Raw genomic sequence first — 21,995 nt, 5'->3', positions numbered from 1 at the left:
TCTTGTGGACATTTAAAGAGCTGCTTAAAAACCAAAGGAAAATATTTCTTTTCTCAAGGGCCTGCTCTAGGGCTAAATTGATGGATTTTTATTTTCTTTAATGATTGGACAATTGGATTGAATTGTCATATTCAATGTATATCTTTGGGCCACAACTATACAATCTAAATCATATTATTATAACTATGATGGAAAAAACCATTTCGTCAAATTGTTTATTTTTGAGTTATAATAATAACATAGCATTGTCACCAAATATGGAATAGAAAAGAAAATAATAGTTTGTCAGCTAGAAGCATATGATTTCCTATATGCTAACGTTTTCTAGTTTTGATATTAAAAATTAGAATTATGGATAAAGCTTTCATATCTGATTATATTTATGTCACACAGATTTTCACGCCCAGTTTCAAATTACTTTTAAAATCAGACCCAATGTGTTACTACAAAGGGTATTAAATGATATTGAGAATATTTAAAAATTGTTTCTTCGTAGCTTGACACATGGCGTAGAAGCTCCCAAAAATCATAAAACATTCTGACATGGTTTATGAAACCACTTTAGATATTCCTAAGGTAATCATAAACTCTAGTTAGGTCTTACGAAAGGTCTTGTTTGAAAGTGCTGGAATGTCGAGGTTTGACAGAAACAATTTAATAGAAAACACAGACCTTTTTGAAGAACAATTCTGTCTATGAGACATGAATAAGACATAAACACAAAAGGTCAGACAATGAAATGATTTAACCCGATTTAACGACAGAATCGTGTTAATTATTGTAAATTCGTATTATTTATACATCTTGCCTATACATGCCTTAACATATTTTTGGAATTTTTAATATAAATTTCATTGACGTACATCCATTATTTATAGATTTTGTTAAATTTGTCTCCTATACCCTCGTAAAAAATTATGTTTAGACAGAAATATGTCAAGCTGATGAAAAAAGATCCTTTTTATAGGATCAGTGATGGTTAAACTTTATTCTTTTCTTAACTCAACACTTGTGTACCGCAGGAGGTACTTTGTGTACCACTGCATCAAATAGATTACAGCTTTAAAGGTTCTTAAATATTCAATAGATCATTAAATTCGTTGAAAGTTTAACAAGGTCTGTCATTTAATGTTTACCCTTCCACAAACACAACTGATATCTATAAATTGCCTAGTGAAGCTGAATAATTACCATTAAGTATCAGACAATAACACTTTGAAAAGCTTGATTTCCGGCATTTCAGCAATATTCATGTTTATACTGACTAATGAGATTCAATTAAAACATAACATGTTGACATTTTCAATGTACACAGCACATGAAAAATCAACTCGAGGCTGCATTGAATTCGAGAGGGCATGGAATACAGAAATGGAATTGAAATGTGCAAAGCGTTAAATTAAATTAATTCCTTATTTTTGCAATCTGTTTATTTTTCAAGCAGTAATTTACCCTATTGAATTTCTATTTGTTCATTTTCAAATTGATATGGACATAAAGACTGGGAGATGCTGAAAATACATAAAAAAATTTAATTCACTTACGGAATGAATGAAAATTCTAAAATTATAAAATAAAATTAAGTTAATTGGCAAATGGTTCTTTTTATCTCAGTCTATAGAAAATATGACTTCCATTTATTTAGGTCGAAATATTTTGAATCAAGTCTGAGTCTGTCTTCTTTGATAAAATATTCACCGACCATAAACATTCAATTATAAAATGAGATTGATCCTTAATTTTTCAATTATACTTCATAAAGTATCTCTCGCTGAATAATTTACTAATGCTTATCAATTTTTCATGCCATAAAAAATTTAATGACTGCCAGTAAACGGCCATCAAAGTACGAATACAAGATACTAAACTCAAAATTAAATTATCGATTGAAATCGGAATAACAGCAATTTAAAATTAATTTAGTTCCTCTTGTTCTTTTTTTTGGCAATAAAATAAAGCTCAAAGAAAATATTCAGGCACAAAAAAGATTCGACATAAAGTTGTAGCAACCAATAAAACCATGAATCTCTAACAACATAATGAGCTTAAGAGCTCAAACAAAATTGATTTCGAGCCTGATCAAATTGTTCATTTAAAAATGCTTAAGCAGATTGTAATCGCTTCTTAATTCAATTAAGTCATTGATTTTTTATAGAACTTGATAATCCATCAGTTGATACAGTGTATAGCACCTCGTGAAAGGAAACTTCTAATTTGATTAATGAGCCATTTTTTGGTCAAAGTTTATCAGACCATTGATCTTTACAATGTTGCCTTTAAAAGCTTTTTCATTCTAGCGCCAAGCTTAAATATATTTAATGGATTTTTTCTGTGCTGATATGAATTATTGCCTGCAATATAATGCTCATTAAAAGATCACGAGAGGAAAAAATTTCAACAATGTAGAGTGCATTAACATTTGAACTCTTTTCCCAATTTTCATACAATTTGGAAACAGCAAGTAGCTTTGTGCTTCTTGTTCATCTGTTCACGGAACAAATGTTCACAACTAAAACGTGAAAAGAAAATTCCTTTTGAATGAAGATAGAAAGTAGTAAACGAAAAAAAAATCAATTTCTCGCTTCCGACTGTTTTTTTTTTTTCATTCTCAATGTTCATACATTCGTCGACATACACACAACTGTTAGCATTTGTTGTTTGTATGACTATTAAGAAAAAAAGCATTCGGACGTCATTAAAATTAATGAGAATGGCACTAAGCGTCAACATGATTTGAATTTTTCACTAATAAAAATCCCATTAAAATTTTCTCTATTCACTGCAATTTTCTTAATTCGCAATCCTTCCTTTCTCCCTCTTTTCAAGTTTAATTCAATTGTACTTATGCGACACTCTCGCGACTACAAATTAATAATTGAAAGAACAAAACATCATCAGCAGCAGCATATGCATAAAATGAGCATAGGATGGAAGTTCACGATAAAAAAGAAACGAGGGAAATTGATCTAGTTAAGGGAAATAGGAATAATTGAAAAGAAGGAAATAAGTGGAATTAATGCAATACTTCTGTTTTTTTTTTTCTTTGTATTGTTTCTATTTCCATTCATTCACACGACATGAGGACATTGAAATGAAGTTGTATTGTTTAAATTAAAACTGATTTATTTTAATTATAGCCGAAGCATGTGCTTTATTTTCATTCATGACACAGTTCATGTGGGTTGTTGTTGCTTTTCCAACTTAGAAATAGAAATTGCGTATTTAATAAGCGTTTGAGCGTCAGGCATACAATTTTTCTTGACCTTGAAAAATGTAGAAAATTTAAATAAAAGCATTTCTTTAAGGAGCTTAAATCCTCTTGAGTAGTAAATTTAAGTCAATGATTCTCGTTCGGTAGCAGCTATAGAAATCCATCAACCTCTCCAATCGATTTGTCTTCAATAAATCTCAGTCAAATGGCTCATCCATATTCTAACAGATATACTATATTGATTCAATAAACCATTCACTTCCAGAAGGCAACCTTTTGACACAAATTCCTCACTAGGGAATATCATGCAAAAAAAAGCTCTTCTATGTATGTTAAATATTACAGTGATTGTGCATGAACGGTAGAAAAAATTCCATGAGCATCAAAAAAATAGTAAAGCAAGCAAAATAGTTTCAAGAGGAGTAAATGAAATGGAAATTCATGCTATCAGCCATACTATTAAAAAATCAATATTCCCTTCGACTCAATTTTAGTATAGATTACGGTTCATACTCACAAGTTCGAATAAGGACACAAAAAAACTTTTCGTCTCGATCAATTATGTAAGGTGGTAATTTTAAGCTCCGACATTGGCACCATGAAATTTTAGAGAAAATTTAATTAACTATAAAATATAAATTGCATATGTCGCTTGTCATGTTATGGCGCCATAAAAATTTCAGGTTTACGATTTCAAGCTTCTATGCGAAATAAATTTGTAGCTTTTAAAGCATGATTAAAACATAAAATTCTTCAATTTTAAAGTGGGAATGATATTTTCCATTTACAGTTACTCCCACTTCTTAAAGACACTTGTGTCTAAAGTTTTAATTAGTTCTTTTAAGCATCCATTTAATACTAAATATTTATCAAGGATATCCATGCATACTAAAACAACAGTTTTTAAAAGTATCAAACTACAGTTCGTTGATTCAGATTATTATAATTATAAAGCTTATCGCTAAATTAGGTTTCGGATTATTGAATTTCTAATAAATCTTAGTGTTTACTTACTAATATATAAATCAGTGATGAGCAACCTGTGTGCCACAGCCTAAAGGCTTGCCGCTAAAAATAAAAGATTTCCCACCACTGTTCTAAATAGAAAATGCTCATCTATAAGCCTCAGGAGCGTAACCAGAAATTTTTCAAGAGGGACAAATTGAAGAACTTTCCAAAAAAAGTTTCACCCCGAAAAGCCTCTCCTGAATACACCCTTGATAAACCTTCTCCCTTCCTTGTTTTTATTTGCGGTTATCGTGCTTGAAGCATTTAACACAAAGCAAGTTCTTCATAGGAATAAAAGCAATTAAATCTCACAATGCCTGGCATTTCATAAAATTTGGTTCAAATAAATTAAATACTAAATATTTAATAAAACATGTGCATAAATTAAGCTTCAATATATAGGATATCCATGCACACAAAAACAACAGTTTTTAAAAGTATCAAACTACAGTTCGTTGATTCAGATTAAATTTCACAGTGATATTTCCATTCAGAATACATATTTATAAATTATTTTGTTCTTGTTGATTGTCTGAATAAATAAAAACATTGAATGCTGAAAAAAAAGTATTTAATGATAAATCATGAATTTTGTTTTAAAAACAGAAAGTAGCTGATATCTCATGAAATATTAATCTGTGCTAAACAAAAAGGGAATTTGAGATACATTGAATGTTTTGGAAAGTAGGTCGTTGTCACAAAATATTAGGTCGATTGACAAGTTTAACTTGAGAAAAATCAAGCTCTTGTAATGAGAACTGACATTTACTTTCGTGCTGTTTTTTGTGTATATCATCTACTTCTGTTCGGAGTGTAAATGTTTTTGCTTTGGGAAAATTCTGTTATCGAATTTCAAATTTTCCCTCGAGCGATTGAGGTTCCATTTTCTACCAACGAAAAAAGGGTATCAGTTTGATTTTATGTGGGATTTGATATTGGCTGCTCAATTTGATCTGATTTCTATTAAATTACCCAATTTTAAAGTTGAGTGCAGGCTGAATGGCACTTCATACGAATAGGATTTATTTTTGTATAAAAATGTTGAGGAAGTAAATAAATCGGATTTAAAAATTGAATTTTTTTGAACGTCACTCTAACATACAAGCATATGCTCAATGAGCACCTTACAGTACCGATGAGTATGTTCACTACAACCCGAAAATCATATGCTATTATTGCTTCATATACTTAAATTATTCCCCATTATGTTTAATATTGAGATAATTTTAATCATATTTCAGCCTCATGTATAGATGAATGACAGCTTTATGCTGTGTTTAATGATAATAATTAAAGATTCACTAAGCTGTATAAAAACTCTATCCAAGCGGATGATTATAATAATTTAATAGCTGAAAAACTAAGAACAAATAATATAGGAATGAAGCCTGATATAGACACACTATCATCAAACAAGGAACGATGTTATAATCATTATTGGTACTAAACATGTCTCATATAACAAAACTTTTTTGGTCATACAAAATATAGAGATGTGTAGGATGAAAATCACATAAACGAAATCCGCTTAGTTCCTCACCACTTCTTTTCTCGCTTGAGCGATTAATTATTCAGTGTGATTTTGGGAGGGGTTTAAATTTAAATACATACTAAAACTATGATTATGTTGACTTTTGCCTTTAACCACCCTCTGTTCACGTTCTCCATTTCAATGATATGGCTGGTATGGCTTTTATTAGTAGAGAAAATAAAAACTCGTAAATAATAAACAGCCACAGCGAAAACAATGTTTTTGATGAATTTTATGAAATTGCTCATTATTTATTACAAGCACGAAAGCTTTCTTTAAATTTTTCATTTTACCATGTCATAAAATTTTAACACATTTTCATTTTCTTCTCTGTCATTTAGAACTATTTCATTTCATTTCCAACTGACTCAAAACTTTATTAATAAATTTCTGCCTTCCGAGACTTCCCGCAACAATGATGATGATCCATTTCAAGTTTACAATTATTGCTTCGAGGGGTAAAAAAAATGAGAAAGAATTAAATGTTTCTGTCGCTTATGTTTTTTCATACACCAAGGTTCACTCTTCTCGCTGTCAATTCATTTTTTTATACGTTCACGTGCTGACATAAAAATTGCTGCTTTTATTGTCTTTCCGCACAACCTTAAATGATGATTGCTTTCTTATTACCAGCAATATTATCATTTCTCTTTCAACTCTGTTTGCTCTTCATCATTTTCTCCCAGCAATCGTCGCAATTAATGTTCTTGCAATTAAGGTTCTTCCATACTTTATGAGTTATGACTTCAAATTGTGAGATAAAATAATGAGAAGAATTTTTTAGTAGAATGAATGTTATATAAGTTATACGATGGTATGAAGAACTAAACAATTTAATATCAGCGCATGTCCATCCAAAAATGCACTTTCATCCACTCGGGCACTTTATATAAATATTGAGCTTTAATTACATTCTATTATATAATAGTTATTTAGTAATACCTAAAAGCAAACAACTAATTCCTAATAATTAAATTTGTTAAGTCACAGCACTGAAAATCATGCAGACAATACAGACACAGATATTTTTATTATGGAAAATTTAATTGCATAGAAAATTTATGAAATGTGGGTTTTAATTACTGGTTATGTTGAAATTATTACAGGATAATTAAATTAATAAATTTAAAAAAATGCTGACATTTTCTCGTGTGGAAGTTGGAATTCCTAGCAAAGAGGTTTTAAAGTTTTTGTGAGTAAAATCTTCCCTCATCAAAACACATCTGGATTCACCCCTGATTCTTAAAAAATCTATAAATGGGACATGACTTTGAGTTTAAACTTTTTAATAATTTAATTAGGATTTATACATTTAAATTTTTGTTCACAGAACTTTTATTATAATCAACAACTTCAAATTCCTTGAAAGTTCACAACATAAAATTAAATCATTGTCACGAAATGCTGTTCTATTTTATATGCTCGGAAGTTTATTAAATCAATGACTATAAAGGTTGATTACTTAAACCAGTGGTGGTCAAACTTTTATTTTTTGGAGCACACCTTGTTGTTAAGCCTCACGACATACAGTGAAAAAAATTTGGCAGAAAAATAATGTTTTGCGGCACACAGGTTGCTTATGACTGATTTAAACTTTTGGATTTTATCGTGATGTTTGAAGAATTTTTCAATTACTTCATTGAATTCAACAGGTCTAATCTGACTCCCCTAAATCTAACCTATATAAATTAAGATTGTCTAAGTCTAATTCATCAAAATTTGAATTATTCGAATCAGGCTTCTCTGAGTATGTATGCATAATATTACAAAATCAAAATTCAATTTGAAAACTTCCAACTTAATATGACTTAATCCGACTTAATAAACGCGATAAGACTTAATGAAATTGTGAAAAAATTGCAGTATATAAATCAAGTAAAACAAAGTATATCAAAAAGTCGTTCAGAAGATCAACAAAAAAAAGATCCTTTCACCTCATAATAATTTCCACAAAACGTGAAAAAAAAACATCATAATTCATCATTCATGACCGCTAAGAAAAAGAAAAATCCTCAGACTTGCCGAAAACAAAAGTTGAAAAGTCCAAGCTTTCCTATGCCCTTCTGTTGTTTACTGTCAGAGTTAAAAAAATATTATCCTAACAAAAAAATACCCCACGATGACGTAAAGCAAGACTTTTTCAATCTGCATGATGTTACGATGATTCATGGATACGTATCATATTTATGTATACATCTGCAATATTTTTCCATCATATTATTGTATTATGCTTCATGGAATATGCTGTGTTTAGCTTGTACACTCTCACTTTAGGCAAAAAGAAAGAAAATTAAGTAAACAACAAGTTTGAACAAATAAGAACAGAGGAAAAGGAGTGGAAAGTAACCAGAACAAGAAAAACAAAAGTTGCTGTGTTTTGCGTCCTGGAAACTCATTAAAATATTGTCGTGCTTAAAAGTTCTTACCAATCGTGGACGATAATAGAAGGGATGGATGGGAAGGATGTAGAAATAGCATAATCATGATACAGTTGAGTCGGCACGACACAAATCAAGTCCTTGCTGTTGCTTGCATGTTTTTAAGTGTAGTACTTTCTGGAATCATTATAGCAAAAGCCCTTGCGGCTTAATATGATACACAGTTTTCTACTTAAAAATATTCACTTTCGTATATGTGCTAATAACATTCGGGTCACACAACAATCGCGCCTGTAACAAACATGGAAAAACTTTAATGCATTTCATTATATTCCTTACCAACATCATTTAATTTTGTAAATCATGCTAACCATTCTCATGCATTTACTTACTAATGTATACAGTTGTTATATACATAATTATATATGCTACAACAAAACTTTTACTCGACATTGACTCGCGGATTGCCTTAAATTTATTCACAAAAAAACACATTTTTCCCTGATTTACTATTTGTGTCATGGTCAAATAGTATAGAATTTTAAATATGAGTCAGAAGGATCAAGAATGATGCATTCATTAAAATTTATTGCTGTCGGGCCCAACAGATGGAAAGAGCTATACTAAAAAGTTATTTAATATAAACGTACCCAACTTTTTTCATTGATTGTAAGTCTAAACGTGTAGCTTATATTTTCACTAACTTGGTATGTCGTCGTGGAAGGAGGAAAGAATAAAATTCCTGGTAAAAAGTTGTTTTTTAAAAAATGAGGCAGGAAATTTGCCACAAATTATATACCTAAATCTGAAATATTCAAATGGATTCAGACATTCTTAAAATTAATTTAAATTTAATTCTCCTCCTGGGATGTCAAGTTTACAAAATTTAAATTGCTCATCATACAAATTCAGTTCCATTGAATTTCACGCCCATCAGAAATGGGATGTTGAATGCTAATAATGTTGAAATGGGACCGTCCTCAAATGATCTCAAGGGGGAGGGGTGTTGAGATTTTATTAAGAATGTCAGTCAGTAAGTCGATTTTTTGAGTTACTTAAAAAGTGAACAGCCCCAAAGTAGGAACGCAAAAAGTTGTTACTTCTCATACATCCGTCAATCTGAATAAATTTTAATTAAGTATAATTGAGCTTCTTTTTTTGTTAAAATAGACTTTCTTTCAATTATTTTAAGGCATCATTAACTGAAATGGGTGGATCTTCTTAGTTGCTGCCTTCAGAAAAATAAAATGAAAAGTTTATGAAACTTTTTTCATGTTTTTATCAAAACATCAAAATTTCATTCATCTCAGCTTCAATTCTGTCGAAAAAAAAATATTCAGCATAAAAGCGGCATGACGGTGATAATAAAAAGAGTTCTCACTTCAAGTTAAAAAATTCTCGCTTCTTTTTCACTTCATCTCTCACGGTTGTTTCAGCAACAGTAAAGTGAAATCAAAAGTCATTAATCTGTTGTGCCTGTATGTGCTTTTCTCTTCTTTTTCATCCTTTGCTTATTACTTTATTACATTTTTTACAGAAAAAAGGCATTGAAAATGTGAAAAATCGATAAAATTTCCCTTCTTCCTCATTGCTCATTTCATATCTTATTTTATTATTTTTTTGGAAGTTTATTAATAAAATTTTTCATGAGGAATAGCAGCATCAGCAACAGAGTTGGCATATTTCAAACATTAAATTGTCTGAACGAATTTTGCATGATTCTTCCTTAAATAAATTAGGTCATTAAACAACATTGTAGATAGACTGCAGTACATAGAAATTTTAAGCTTCCTTGACTATATGCTTCTTTCATATTCTATTAAATAAAAGAATCAACTCTGATCAGTAACAACACATTCAAATATGAAAAATAATAAACAGAAGTGAATTTATTATTCATGTAAATTGCATGCAAACGAAGGAACTTGAAAAACTTTGATAGCAAGTCATGTTGTTTTTAGAATATTTTTTTCCTTCCTTTTCTACCCATCCATCCATGATGTTTTCATCGCCCTTTGATGAAAAAATAATTTTTCTTGCATTTGAAATCTTTTCAAACTGTTTATGCAGTATATACATACATATATGTTTAAAAACAGGGGTTGATGTGAGCTCCTTCATATCAGTTTAAATGAAAACAACTTTTTACTTCATGATGAGCGTGAATAAAGAATTTAAACTGATGAAAAATGTATTAAAGTTTCATCACGTTAGATCTGCTGTTGAAAGCCTTCTTATACTCAGTATACCTACCCCGAGCGACACAAATGAAGAAGGCTCCATCACTGAGCTTTTAAGGCTTCGTCAAAGCTCTTTTATTAACACCAAATGTAAGCCATCTTTATTGTCATTAGGGTGCAACCCTTCATTTGTGTCACATAGATAGAAAGAAGAATCAGCATAGAAATACCTGAAAACCTGTTTATAAGCATGATGGCATTAAGAATTAGAATACAGATACGACGATCATATCAATAGGATTCACTTGACATCGATCTGTTCATTCAAAATCTCGTAATTGATTTCAAGTCGAGTCGCATAGTCAAACGTATATGCACGTCCATGCAAGAAAGCTTTTGAAAATGTACTTAAAGGCTTAACAAACCGTATCCCGTATTGAAAATTGTTCAAAGGGAAAAATGTATATAATCCTAATTTGAAATGTTTGAATGGAAATAAAAAATGTAGAACATTTATATATAGTCGGTAAATGGAGTTTAAAATGAGATAAGAAAATAATAAAGGAAATGTTTTGCATAGGAAAGTAATGAATATTCAAAAAATTCAAAAGACGAAGGGATCAAATTTCTCACATAAATCCATTACCAACAAAAATGATTCAAATGATGCCAATTTTCCAAGAAAGGGAAGAATAATTTTTCAAAATATTTAATACATTAAAGCCAGTCAAGTGTATGTGAAGAATGAGAGAATGATCCTTCTTTACAGTAAATAAACTTTCATGTACACAGCATTTATTCATACAAATTCCAGTCTTCATCATTCTTTTGATTGTACTATATGTAAAGCTTTACGTATATTTACATGTTTTTATTCATAAATGTATGCACACTCGACGTATTAAAAGGAATAGAAAAGAGAAATTTTTTATGCTATTTAGAGAAATATAAAAGAAGCTTGAAAGAAGCCATGAGGAAACTGATTTCATTTCTCAAACTTATCCCCACAGCGGTTTGCCAATAGCAAAATGAAGAGAAGAAAAGAAAATTTTTATGTCATAAAAAGCATTACATCAAGTAAAAAGGAAACGAATGAATGCAATTTGATAAAAATCATAAGGACAGAAATTATAAGGGGAGGTAGGGGAGAGTAAATCCTTTTCTTTGGGAATAGTTGAGACAGAAACTTTATTTTTTAAAGGAACAAATGTAGATGCACAAAATGAACAATTTAATTGAATGTCAAAGCATGGGATGAAATTTGACCTCAGGAATCGTTTCCAGCCATAATAAAATTATTGCTCCCTTCCAACTCGTCTATTCCTTGTTCTTTGTCCTGAAAAATCGAATGAACATAATTTTTAGAGATATCAAGATGAATACATTTTCATAAGAAGACATTGAAGAGGATGATGATGATGATCATGTTGAAGGAAAGGGACAAAAGAATGTAAAATAAAAGTAATTTGCATTTTCAATTTTTTTCTTCCTTACTCTCGTCCTTAAAAATGGAACAACGCAATGAATGGACGACAACTTTTATTGTCATTACTTCCATTCTTTACGCTGTATCACACAGAAGAGATTTTTGTTCATCAGTTTAATTCCGCATTTTTCTTACGCTTGCCTGCATGTTCTGTATTTGTCGGCGCCATAAAAATGCTACGCTAAAATATTTTCATTCAGCATGAATCACATAAACTGCATTTATTATTTACAACAGTATGCCGACAAGTTTAGTGAAGATTGTGATAATCTGACAATCCCTTAAATGTCCTCATTTCGTTTGGTTTGAGGAGATGAATGTCTTATTTTTTATTAAGAGCTTTAGATTTATATAGAGGACAATATCTCTTGAGCTTTTTATTCCACACACTTTATGTAGATATTAATATGAACATAAATAAAAGGAGAACAAGATGAATTTCTTGTATCACATCCATACATGAGTTTTGCAAAGTGGTAATAATATTGTAAAAGAAATTGCTTTGTCGTTAGCTATACAGCATAAATCCTACAAATGTACACACATTCATGTATAAATTCACACTTGCTGTGCATTGTTTTTACACCAACAAAAAAATAATATTTATCTTGTTGGGTAAGAATAAAAGGATTTAATCAGAGATTGAAAATGTTTACATGAAGATTGGAAATGCTTTTTTAGCAAAGCTGGTTGAACACGAACTAGAAATTAAATTTATCCGACTTTAAATATATTTCACGTAATTGTTTGTCTAGATTCGAATGTACTTAACGTATTCGTGGGAAAATTTAATTTTACGCAAATTTAATCAAAATTGATAGCATTTTCCGAGCATCGCAACGTGTTTGCTTAGGCAACAATACGCGGCCGAGAGACAAAGACCATTCTTTCATGGCACAGAAAAACCATTTCGGTACCTAAAAGCGGTATCTTTGTCTGTTAGGGGTTAGATTAACAGTAAAACGCAAGATTGCCCTGGCGGCATCTCCGCAATGTGCTGCTCGGGTTTATATGTAGCATATTTATCTACATTTCTGCTCGATTGATTAAATAAGGATAACTACTGATAGTGTATGATCTCGTACACATAAGTTTTTGGAAGTATGTTCTATCTTTTCATCACAAGATTGTCCCTATGAAATAAGTTCAATACTTAGTTTTCGTTGTAAATATTTGAGCATTTCCATATTTTGTAAATATTTGAAAACAGCTGCACGAAATAAATAAGGATATTGTCTTCTTTGGAGCTTTACAAATATCGATCACAATTGATCAATCTTGCGAAATACTTCATTATTATTACAATAAGCTTGTTAGCTACGACCGAAAAATTATTGATAAATCCACTCGTCGTGAACATTAGGAAACCATTAGAGGCGTCAAATAAAGCCATTATTACGAAAATTCTCCCATCGGTGTCTAGTAAAAAGACAATATTACTTTGAAAACCCATAAATGATGCTCAAACACAATGTCAAATTTATTTTCATACATTTTTTATGTATATCCTTGTTCTTCCTTTCCGATATACATCTATTTTTATATTTATATCATTTTCTCTTTTCTAGATGTCTTCATAAAGTCATTTAAGGGAACTCATACTGACAGTTATTGCGTGGAGAAGTGAAACGATCGATTGCGACTTTTTTTTGTGTGTGTAGAGGAAGAAAGAAACGTGAAGAAAAGCTGTAAAATCTTTTCCTCTTCTACATTTTCATTTTTCCATAAAAATCCAATGACATCAGTTTTGTTAATGAACCATGAACGAATTGGAAAATCGATAGAAAATGAGACTAAACAAGTGAATGCTGAATACGAAGAGGAAAAAATGTATCAAAAAGAAGAATGTGGAGCAACAAATAGGAATTGCAATTTATTCAAGATAACATTACCTACAAAACCTTCCATTCCATCGTTATCCAACTCAATTGCATCACAATCAACGAAATCCATTCTATTTTATGCAATTTTGAGTAGCATTCTAGTGCTATGTTACTTACCAATTTTAGTGAATGCAGAGGAAAATTCTGCTATTCAACAACTTCCTTTGTAAGTACTGTACTTTATCTATTATTTCAAATACCGTTTGTCTCTATTAAGACATTATGTAGAGAGTATAAAAGAATGAATGAAGAGAATGTTTTAAACGTGAACTATAGATGAATGAATCCGCAGTGATTGCAGGTTGTATATAAAGGATGACTAGGAAAAAAATTTAGTAACGAGTAGGTCAAAATGTTACTAAAAGCCTCAAAAAAGTAATTTAATTAAAAAGTGCAGCACGCGGTTGCAAAGAGCGCAAATTGGAATTTTCCAAAATTAAATCGGATATAAAAGGGAATGAGAAAAAATAAATTACAAGGACTTTTTGTATGGTTGCTGGTTTATTACTTTCAAAAGAGTTTCTAGAGCATATGTAGTAATGCTTTTCTGGTGTTCAACTTTCCCACGAAGATTTCCCGATTGTAATATTTTTCCACAATTTTTTACATTAATCGTCCCCGATTAAAGAGGAACTTTTTACAGTTTCATGCTCAAGGATGCTCAATAAATAAGATAAAGTCACAATCCCGAGCGACACAAATGATAAAAGCTCAGTCATGATGCTTTTAAGGCTTCGTGACCTCAAAACATCTTTTATTGACACCAAATAGAAGTCGAACTCGATAAAGTCCTAAAAGATCCACGGTGAAGCCGTCTTTTTTTGTGTCGCTCTTAAATGATTTTGAGGAACATCATTAAAAGGTAGCTAGTCACCCAAGAGTCATCCTAACAATGGAATTTTTTCTCATCATCCTGAAAGGCTTCGTTTTGACTATTTCATAAAAGTGCAAACAGAGAAAGCTGGCAAAGTGGCTGTATTCATTTATTTATTCCTTCATTATTCTCTTCTTCCATCCTCTGTCATTATTCACACTAAATATTCTGTCTTAACAATTTTTTGAGTTTTTTCTGTTTTCTTTTCTGCTTAAATAGTTTCCCCGAAGGAAAATCAGACAAAGAAATTTTAGATCAACTGCTACAAAAGTCTAACTATGACAAGCGTATCTTGCCTCCTGGTAAAGTGTTTGAATATCATTTGAATAAATTTTCACTCATCTTTGTTATTATTGTCAATTCATACTTTATTTAACTCCTCCTCCCTGTTCACTTACTCAAGTGGAAAATGCTTTTATTTTTTCAAATTCACATTTCATACTAAAGAACTACATAAACATTCACTCTGCTTTTTCCATCTCAATTGGTACTACTACTGTATCACATATAATGGATATGAATGCATACGAACAAGCTCATTCAGTGGTATATTTTTTTCTTTTTTTTTATTATTCTCTTTTACTTCTTGAAAAGTTTCAGGAACTTTAACTGTTAACGTTAGCGTATTATTATTAAGTTTAGCATCGCCCGATGAATCTAGTCTAGTAAGTTTTCCTGTTTCATTCAATTCCATTCAATTGAATGCAAATTAATGTTATAGTTTTTGTGACTTTGTTTACATACTTTGACTATTAATCGCTTAATTTTCTCAAACTCGTACGAATTAGAAATACGAAGTGGAATTTTTGCTGCAACAACAATGGTACGATCCGAGACTGAAATATTCAAATCAATCGTTTTATGAATACTTAAATGCCATACATCATCATGAAGATATGTGGTTACCCGACACGTATTTCATTATGCATGGTGATTTTAAAGATCCCATTGTACCAATGCATTTCGCCTTAAGAATTTATCGCAATGGCACAATCAATTATTTGATGAGGTGAATAAGAAAAAAGTTTCTCATTACTCGGTGGTAATACATAAATGATGTCAATTAAAAGTTTTGTCATTTTATGGGTTGTAACCTCGTGCAATCCCCCATAGGACATCATTTGTGAATGACCTCTTAGTATTTTTGTTTTGAATACTTAAGATTCTTAATCTCACAAATTTCTTATTCTTCCTCATTTCTCTTGTATATGCTTCATGCACAACTTAGACGACATTTAATACTATCATGTCAGGGAAGGCTGAATATCTTTCCATTCGATGATCCATTGTGTTCGTTCTCAGTTGAAAGTAGTAAGTATGAGAGATATACATATAATTGAATGACAATAGCACTCACGTTTAAGTTGAGTCAAGAGAGAGATTGTTTGAATACAGGCTGTTGAACCTCAATGACATTGTACGCTCTTCACCTACCGTACTATGTATTATTTTCATTCCTTTATCAAACAACAACAATCCTAGCAGAAAAAAGGCGAAAATTGCTTTTGAGGACCGTCGTGCTTTACAAATCAAGAAATGAATTTTTATTCGAGAGCTCTCGAATGGAAAATGAGAAAAAAAGAAGTCACTTTATTTCATGTTTAAAGATGTAATCTTTCTTTTCATCCATTTTTTTCCCTAACATAAATTCATGTGATAAACAATCTAGTATCTTATGAAGAGTCCTTAATCACATACGTGTGGAAGAATGATGAGGATACACTGAGGAAAAGTCCTTCATTAACAACATTAAACGCTTATCTTATTCGTAACAAAACAGATGATTGTGATGTTAAAGGAACTTGGAGAGGTTAGTGCGGTTCTACATTGTTTTGGATTTTCAAAATGTTATATCCATCTTGAACTTTCAAGCTACATCTTCATGCTCTTTCATTTCACATTTATTTCATTTACAAAAATGTTAATTTATCCATAGGAAATTATTCATGTTTAAAAGTGGAACTGACATTTACAAGGGATCGTGCATTCTATTTTACAACTGTTTTCATACCTGGCATTATTCTCGTTACATCATCGTTTATCACATTTTGGCTTGAATGGAATGCAGTGCCCGCAAGGTAAGGATCATGATAATAAATGTAGAACAATATTGGGTTTCCAATGTTTATTTATTGCAATCCATACTGACCAATTTTTAAAGCTATTTAGACAACTTTAAATTATTCAATTCCCACGAAGCAACTTAGCAGTTTCTGCTGCATACATAAAAATGTTATTTTAGTAAAATTTAAATTTTCTAAATAGAAATAACAATTTCAGTTCCTCTAGAAACTCCCACGATACATACCTTAATATTCGTATTCAAAATCTGTGTCTAAAGATTATCAAAAATGCTTGAGGATATTTAAGACGTCTTAGTGCTCTTCATAATCTCTATGAAACTTTTATAGATGTGTCAAGCATAAAACCTTGAAACATTCAAACAATATCTTATCAAAGCAAGAAGTTTTGAATAAATTAAACCCGAGCGACACAAATGAAAGATGCTTCGAAACGTAGCTTTTACGGCTTCCATTTGGTATTAGTAAAAGAGGTTTAGCCTTCTTCATTTGTGTCGCTCGGGAAAGTATTCAAACTTTTTAAATTAATTCAAGATTTATAGAAAAAAGTCTTTCTTTTTTAATTTTAAAACAAAATCAAAGAAAAATTGAAACCAGAGAAAATTCTTATAGTAAACACGAAATTTTACTCAAGCATAGCTCGAATATACTCTAAAAAGTAAACAACAACATTTTTCTTTTCAAATTTGCTTATAAAAGAAGAAAGAATTTCATAAATTGAATTTAAAAAGGATGTTGTTTTTGTTGTTACTTGTTAGGTATACTTCTTTTTATTTATCCAAAAAATATTTATGGATATAAGAGAGAATCAAATTTTTGTTATAAATTCAATAACGTGCAGATTCTTATGGAATGTAATTTTATTTCTTTTGATGTAAGATCATTTTTTTCCGATGTTTGAAGATTCATTAAAAATATTCTTAAGATGAATTGCTTATCATGTTAAAATAATTTCGAAATTTGAATTTTATTGATGATTTTCCTAATTTGTTAAAGATCAAGAAATTTTGAACATTTATTCATGTTGTTAACTTATGAAGAAGGAATGCAAAAATGGACATTTTAGACATATTGTCCTTCTTCTTAGAAATCTCCTTGTTCCTCTTCTTTGCATTTGAATTGACACACATCCTTAGATCTTCATATTGTCTTCATCCAGCTCTAGAAGCTTAATCTCGTAATGCTCCCACTCTTAATTGCGATTTGCAACTCTAGTATTACATTTTAATAGTTTGGTTCGTTAAGATCAGTGCTTCTTAAATTATGCTCACATTGACACATTGGTGTTTCGCGAAAATCATGTCAATCAGGGTTATTAAAGCATATTCTGTTTTAGAGAATGTGTACACATATTCTACACATTTCATGTGTACACATGGGAAGATGAGTGGATCTGTTTGAGAACTCATGCATGTTCTACAATATATCCACATATTTTAATAACTGAGACATTTTTAAAACATACCAAATTCTGTTTTAAACAACCTTGCATGTCAACACATCGACTTGATATTAGATATGTGATCTAGAGTGTACACTTAAAAAATATTAAAAGCATTAGTCTAAACGCTGATGAATCTTAGATCTACTAAGATATGTCTGGTTGAGATATATATCTAAAATACCACCGCTAAAAGCTAATAAGAATGTCTGAAAAAATAATTTTCTTCTTTATTTCCTTTCATATTTTTCTGTACATTATCTGCATCACAGAGTTATGATAGGTAAGTTAATAAATTTTCACTCCATTTACATTCGTCTAAATCACTGCTGTTATCCCTTACAAAAGCATAAATATCCATGTCCAAAAAGATGCTTTAGTGATGTAATTTCCTTTCCATCTATCTTCATTTTCATTGAAGACAGCTTGCTGTTATACAACCTAAAATTAGATTTGTTAATGGACAACATCTTGAGACTCGAGTCTCTTGATGCTTGTTGAGCTCTTCTGTAAATTTATTCTTAACAAGTTACATCCGTTACCTAAAAGACTATGATCATTAATATAAATTTTATGCTATGAATTAATTATGACATATTGATTATGTTGAATTTGGAATTCATAATGTTGTGCTTCCTCCTCAATTATAGTCGACTCCAATGATCCCTTAATGGAAATCAATTCCAATCAATTTCCATTCAATTTGACCATCTTTCCACATAAATTGAGAAGAATCATTTCCGGTTCTTTCATCTCGTTTCCTCAACATATTTTTTTGTTGTTTTCCTTTCCAATTTTTCATCAATTTCCTGTTCCATTTATAAATGATTTTTCATCTTTTCTTTATTTTCACAAACATAAAAAACAAGGCGTAACAACAATGTTGAATTTTTTCACAACATCAAACGGATTTCGAAGTACACTACCCGTTGTATCCAATTTAACGGCAATGAATATATGGGATGGCGTGTGTATGTGCTTTATCTATGCATCGCTACTTGAATTTGTTTGCGTCAATTATGTTGGAAGGAAGCGGCCATTACACAATGTTGTATATCGACCCGGAGAGAATCCTGTTACTCAGGTAAAAGGAAATTAAATATGAAAATATAATATGAATTTTGATTGATCAGTTCCAACAATATACATTATACAAGTATACAAAAAATACTTACATTCCAATCTTCAATATGAAATTCATTACTTCATTTACTTCATCCATGCATCATTCATTTTGCTTAAATATTATAACTTTTTGCATCATTTATGCATTAAAACACAAAATCTTGTTCCTATATATTTCTATTTGCAATATTCACATGAAGACCTAAGTCATAAAATATGTACTCTATGCCTTTCTTGCTAAATTTTCTGAATGCTTTTTGCTATTGTTTATTGTCTGCAGAAACCTAAAGTTTCTTGATATTTCCATATTCACTTGCTGAAATATATCCTTTTAAGCAATATATACTATGAATTCAATACTCTATGCCAGTTTCACTTAATCAAAGTGCTCACTCAATATGAGCTCACTGTGAGATGGAAGAAATTGCATTATTTTTATGTCATCGACGTGTCATTGGCAATGCATTTGATAGTTTAATGCAATTTTAACATGAAAACTTTTAAATTGAAAATGAAAAGAAAATCTCTATGCTTAAAACTATTCTTCCTTCTTGTTTTTTTATTGTTTTGCTTTCCATTCATTCTCGTCCATAGTTGTTTATAGATGTTTGTTTATTGTTTTGAGGAAATTGTGGACGGAAGGGGTGATTTCATATTATTTTGATCGCTTTGGAAAGACGAATAACAACCCGAGCGACACAAATGATTCCTTTGCTGAGCATTCTTTGTTGGTGTCACTCAGGCACAATTAAGTAGGCTCAAACACAGACCCATTTGTGTCGTTCGGAAAAGGCTTTATCCTTTATCCTTTAGGGCAATTCTGTAAATAATGGAAAATTTTAAAGTCATTAGTGGATAATCCAAAATCTAGAATAATTCAGTTTGGTGAAATTGGTCAATTATGTCCTTCCACACAATAAAACTTTAAACTTTTAAAACACCCATTAAACTGCAAACAAATTAAAACAAAATTTTTTTATCGTAAAATCTCATGCGGATTTTGCCAAGCATAAAGTTTATTTGATGTCTAAGTTTCTCTTAAACTATATTTTTTCTTCACTAAACAGAACAAGTATTGGCATGGTTTTTGATTACGTTTATAAAATTGGTGTTGAAAAAGCAGCAGCACTAGAAATGAAAAAATCAATAAAAGGAAAGTAATACATAGAAGAAAATGCATTAAAAGAATTTTTCAAGTTGGAACACATGAAAGCAAGTTTAAAGCTTATTTTTTTTATTCGAGGATTAAAATAAGAAACTTTCATGACTTAGAAGGTCTCTTGAGATTTTGCATATCACGTCATGCAATTTGAAATGTCTCTATGCACATATGCGTTCTACATTCCATCACCATAAATGTGTGACTATTGGTAATTAAGCAGAGATTAAGTTTATGTGACTACATCCGTTCACCATTCATGTTGTATGCACTTGCAATTTTCATTAGACCGAAACAAACATGATGATAATGATAATGAATCGACGTACCTTTGAGACGTGTGCAAAATTCAGAAGGCATTGATAATATGAAAATATAGTCTTTTAACTTTCAGTTCAAAGACATGAAATACTCTTGTGAAAATCATGTTCATGCACATTTTCAAGCAGTAAATTTTTTATGAGTTTTACGCCAAAAGGTTTTTCAGTACCCGAAAGAAAAAAAGTTTAGAAAATTATGAAAATGAAATTGCCGCAAGTGGATAAAGATGATGTGCATAAAGACGCACAATAATGTGCTTAATAATTCATTTGTCTACAAGAATTTAAGAGCATTTCCATTAAATTTTCAAAAATCAACTAATTAAATTTTTACTTATTTAATGTCACAGAAGCCTCATGAGATCGACAGCATAAAAAATTCATGAAAAATTTACAAACCATTTATATCCATTGCCATTGCCATTTAAGTATGATGCTTTCAAAAAATAATCATAGACAAAGAACATTGTATATCCTTCGGACATAAAAATAATAATACTTTAGTGATGATGACTATCAAGAGCTATGCTGTATAAGTTTTCTCATTAGGGAATGATATCCACAATTTGAGACTATAAACTCTGCAGGACAAAATCTCTGAAATTAATTTTTTTCTACTTTTTGAGAACAATTTGTGCTTCTATAAATTTTTACTGCATTTCATGAACAATTCAAATGATAAAAAAGGTAATTAGTTTTGTGTCTTTTGTGAGATATAATGGACATGAGTTGCACATTGAAATATGCAGACATAAAGTATGCAGTCTGTAATATATTATAGCAGTAGTTCCTATACTAGCATTCTTGGAAGCTCTATAAACGAGACTCTAAATATTATTATGTCTATTTTAATTACTTTTTTGAAATTTCATTAAAATATTTTCCAGAATTTCATCGTCAAATTTTCAATATGCTCATATCCAATCATGCTACCATAATTTAAATTAAAGTATAGCATCGGCTTTTACAGCTGGTCATAAAACTTAATGACCATAAAAAGACAATTATTTATGTTTATTAAAATATTGATTGATTTCCAGTCAATTGCCATTAATTACGTATGAATTCATTTAAATTATGCAGCGATTCTAAATTTTGAGTCAGTATTCGAAGATTTTTTTGGTTGACATGGTTGATTGAACAGGATTTAAATTAACTATTTTATGCTTCATTTCACCTGAATTAACCAATTAAATTCTCAATTTTTTTCCTTACTCAAGCTTTTTATTTCATTGAAAAATTATTTTCTAACCCCAAAAGCATTCAGCAAAATGGCTTTTAATGTACGCCACCATACCCGATTCCCATAAATAAATGT

The 21,995-nt window shown here is 30.4% G+C and overlaps 1 protein-coding gene across 2 annotated transcripts in view; it reads left to right on the top strand.

Annotated features, from left to right (window-relative positions):
• Nucleotides 1-21,995, top strand: part of LOC139088900 (glutamate-gated chloride channel-like) — a 47,321-nt gene that overhangs the window by 18,050 nt on the left and 7,276 nt on the right. For both annotated transcript variants that reach the window (XM_070638248.1, XM_070638247.1), the window contains exons 3-11: nt 13,363-13,843; nt 14,771-14,853; nt 15,146-15,216; nt 15,340-15,560; nt 15,780-15,862; nt 16,221-16,361; nt 16,488-16,629; nt 18,346-18,356; nt 18,943-19,157. In XM_070638248.1, coding sequence (XP_070494349.1) covers nt 13,530-13,843; nt 14,771-14,853; nt 15,146-15,216; nt 15,340-15,560; nt 15,780-15,862; nt 16,221-16,361; nt 16,488-16,629; nt 18,346-18,356; nt 18,943-19,157 — 1,281 coding nt within the window. In that variant the 5' untranslated portion in view covers nt 13,363-13,529. The remainder of the gene's footprint in view (nt 1-13,362; nt 13,844-14,770; nt 14,854-15,145; nt 15,217-15,339; nt 15,561-15,779; nt 15,863-16,220; nt 16,362-16,487; nt 16,630-18,345; nt 18,357-18,942; nt 19,158-21,995) is intronic.

The sequence above is a fragment of the Chironomus tepperi genome, unplaced genomic scaffold, assembly GCF_022539635.2.
Source record: "Chironomus tepperi strain 1889 unplaced genomic scaffold, CSIRO-AGI_Ctep_v1 contig_172, whole genome shotgun sequence".
NCBI lineage: Eukaryota > Metazoa > Arthropoda > Insecta > Diptera > Chironomidae > Chironomus > Chironomus tepperi.
Note: the sequence above shows the minus strand (reverse complement) of the source record. Positions and strands in the feature narration are given on the sequence as shown.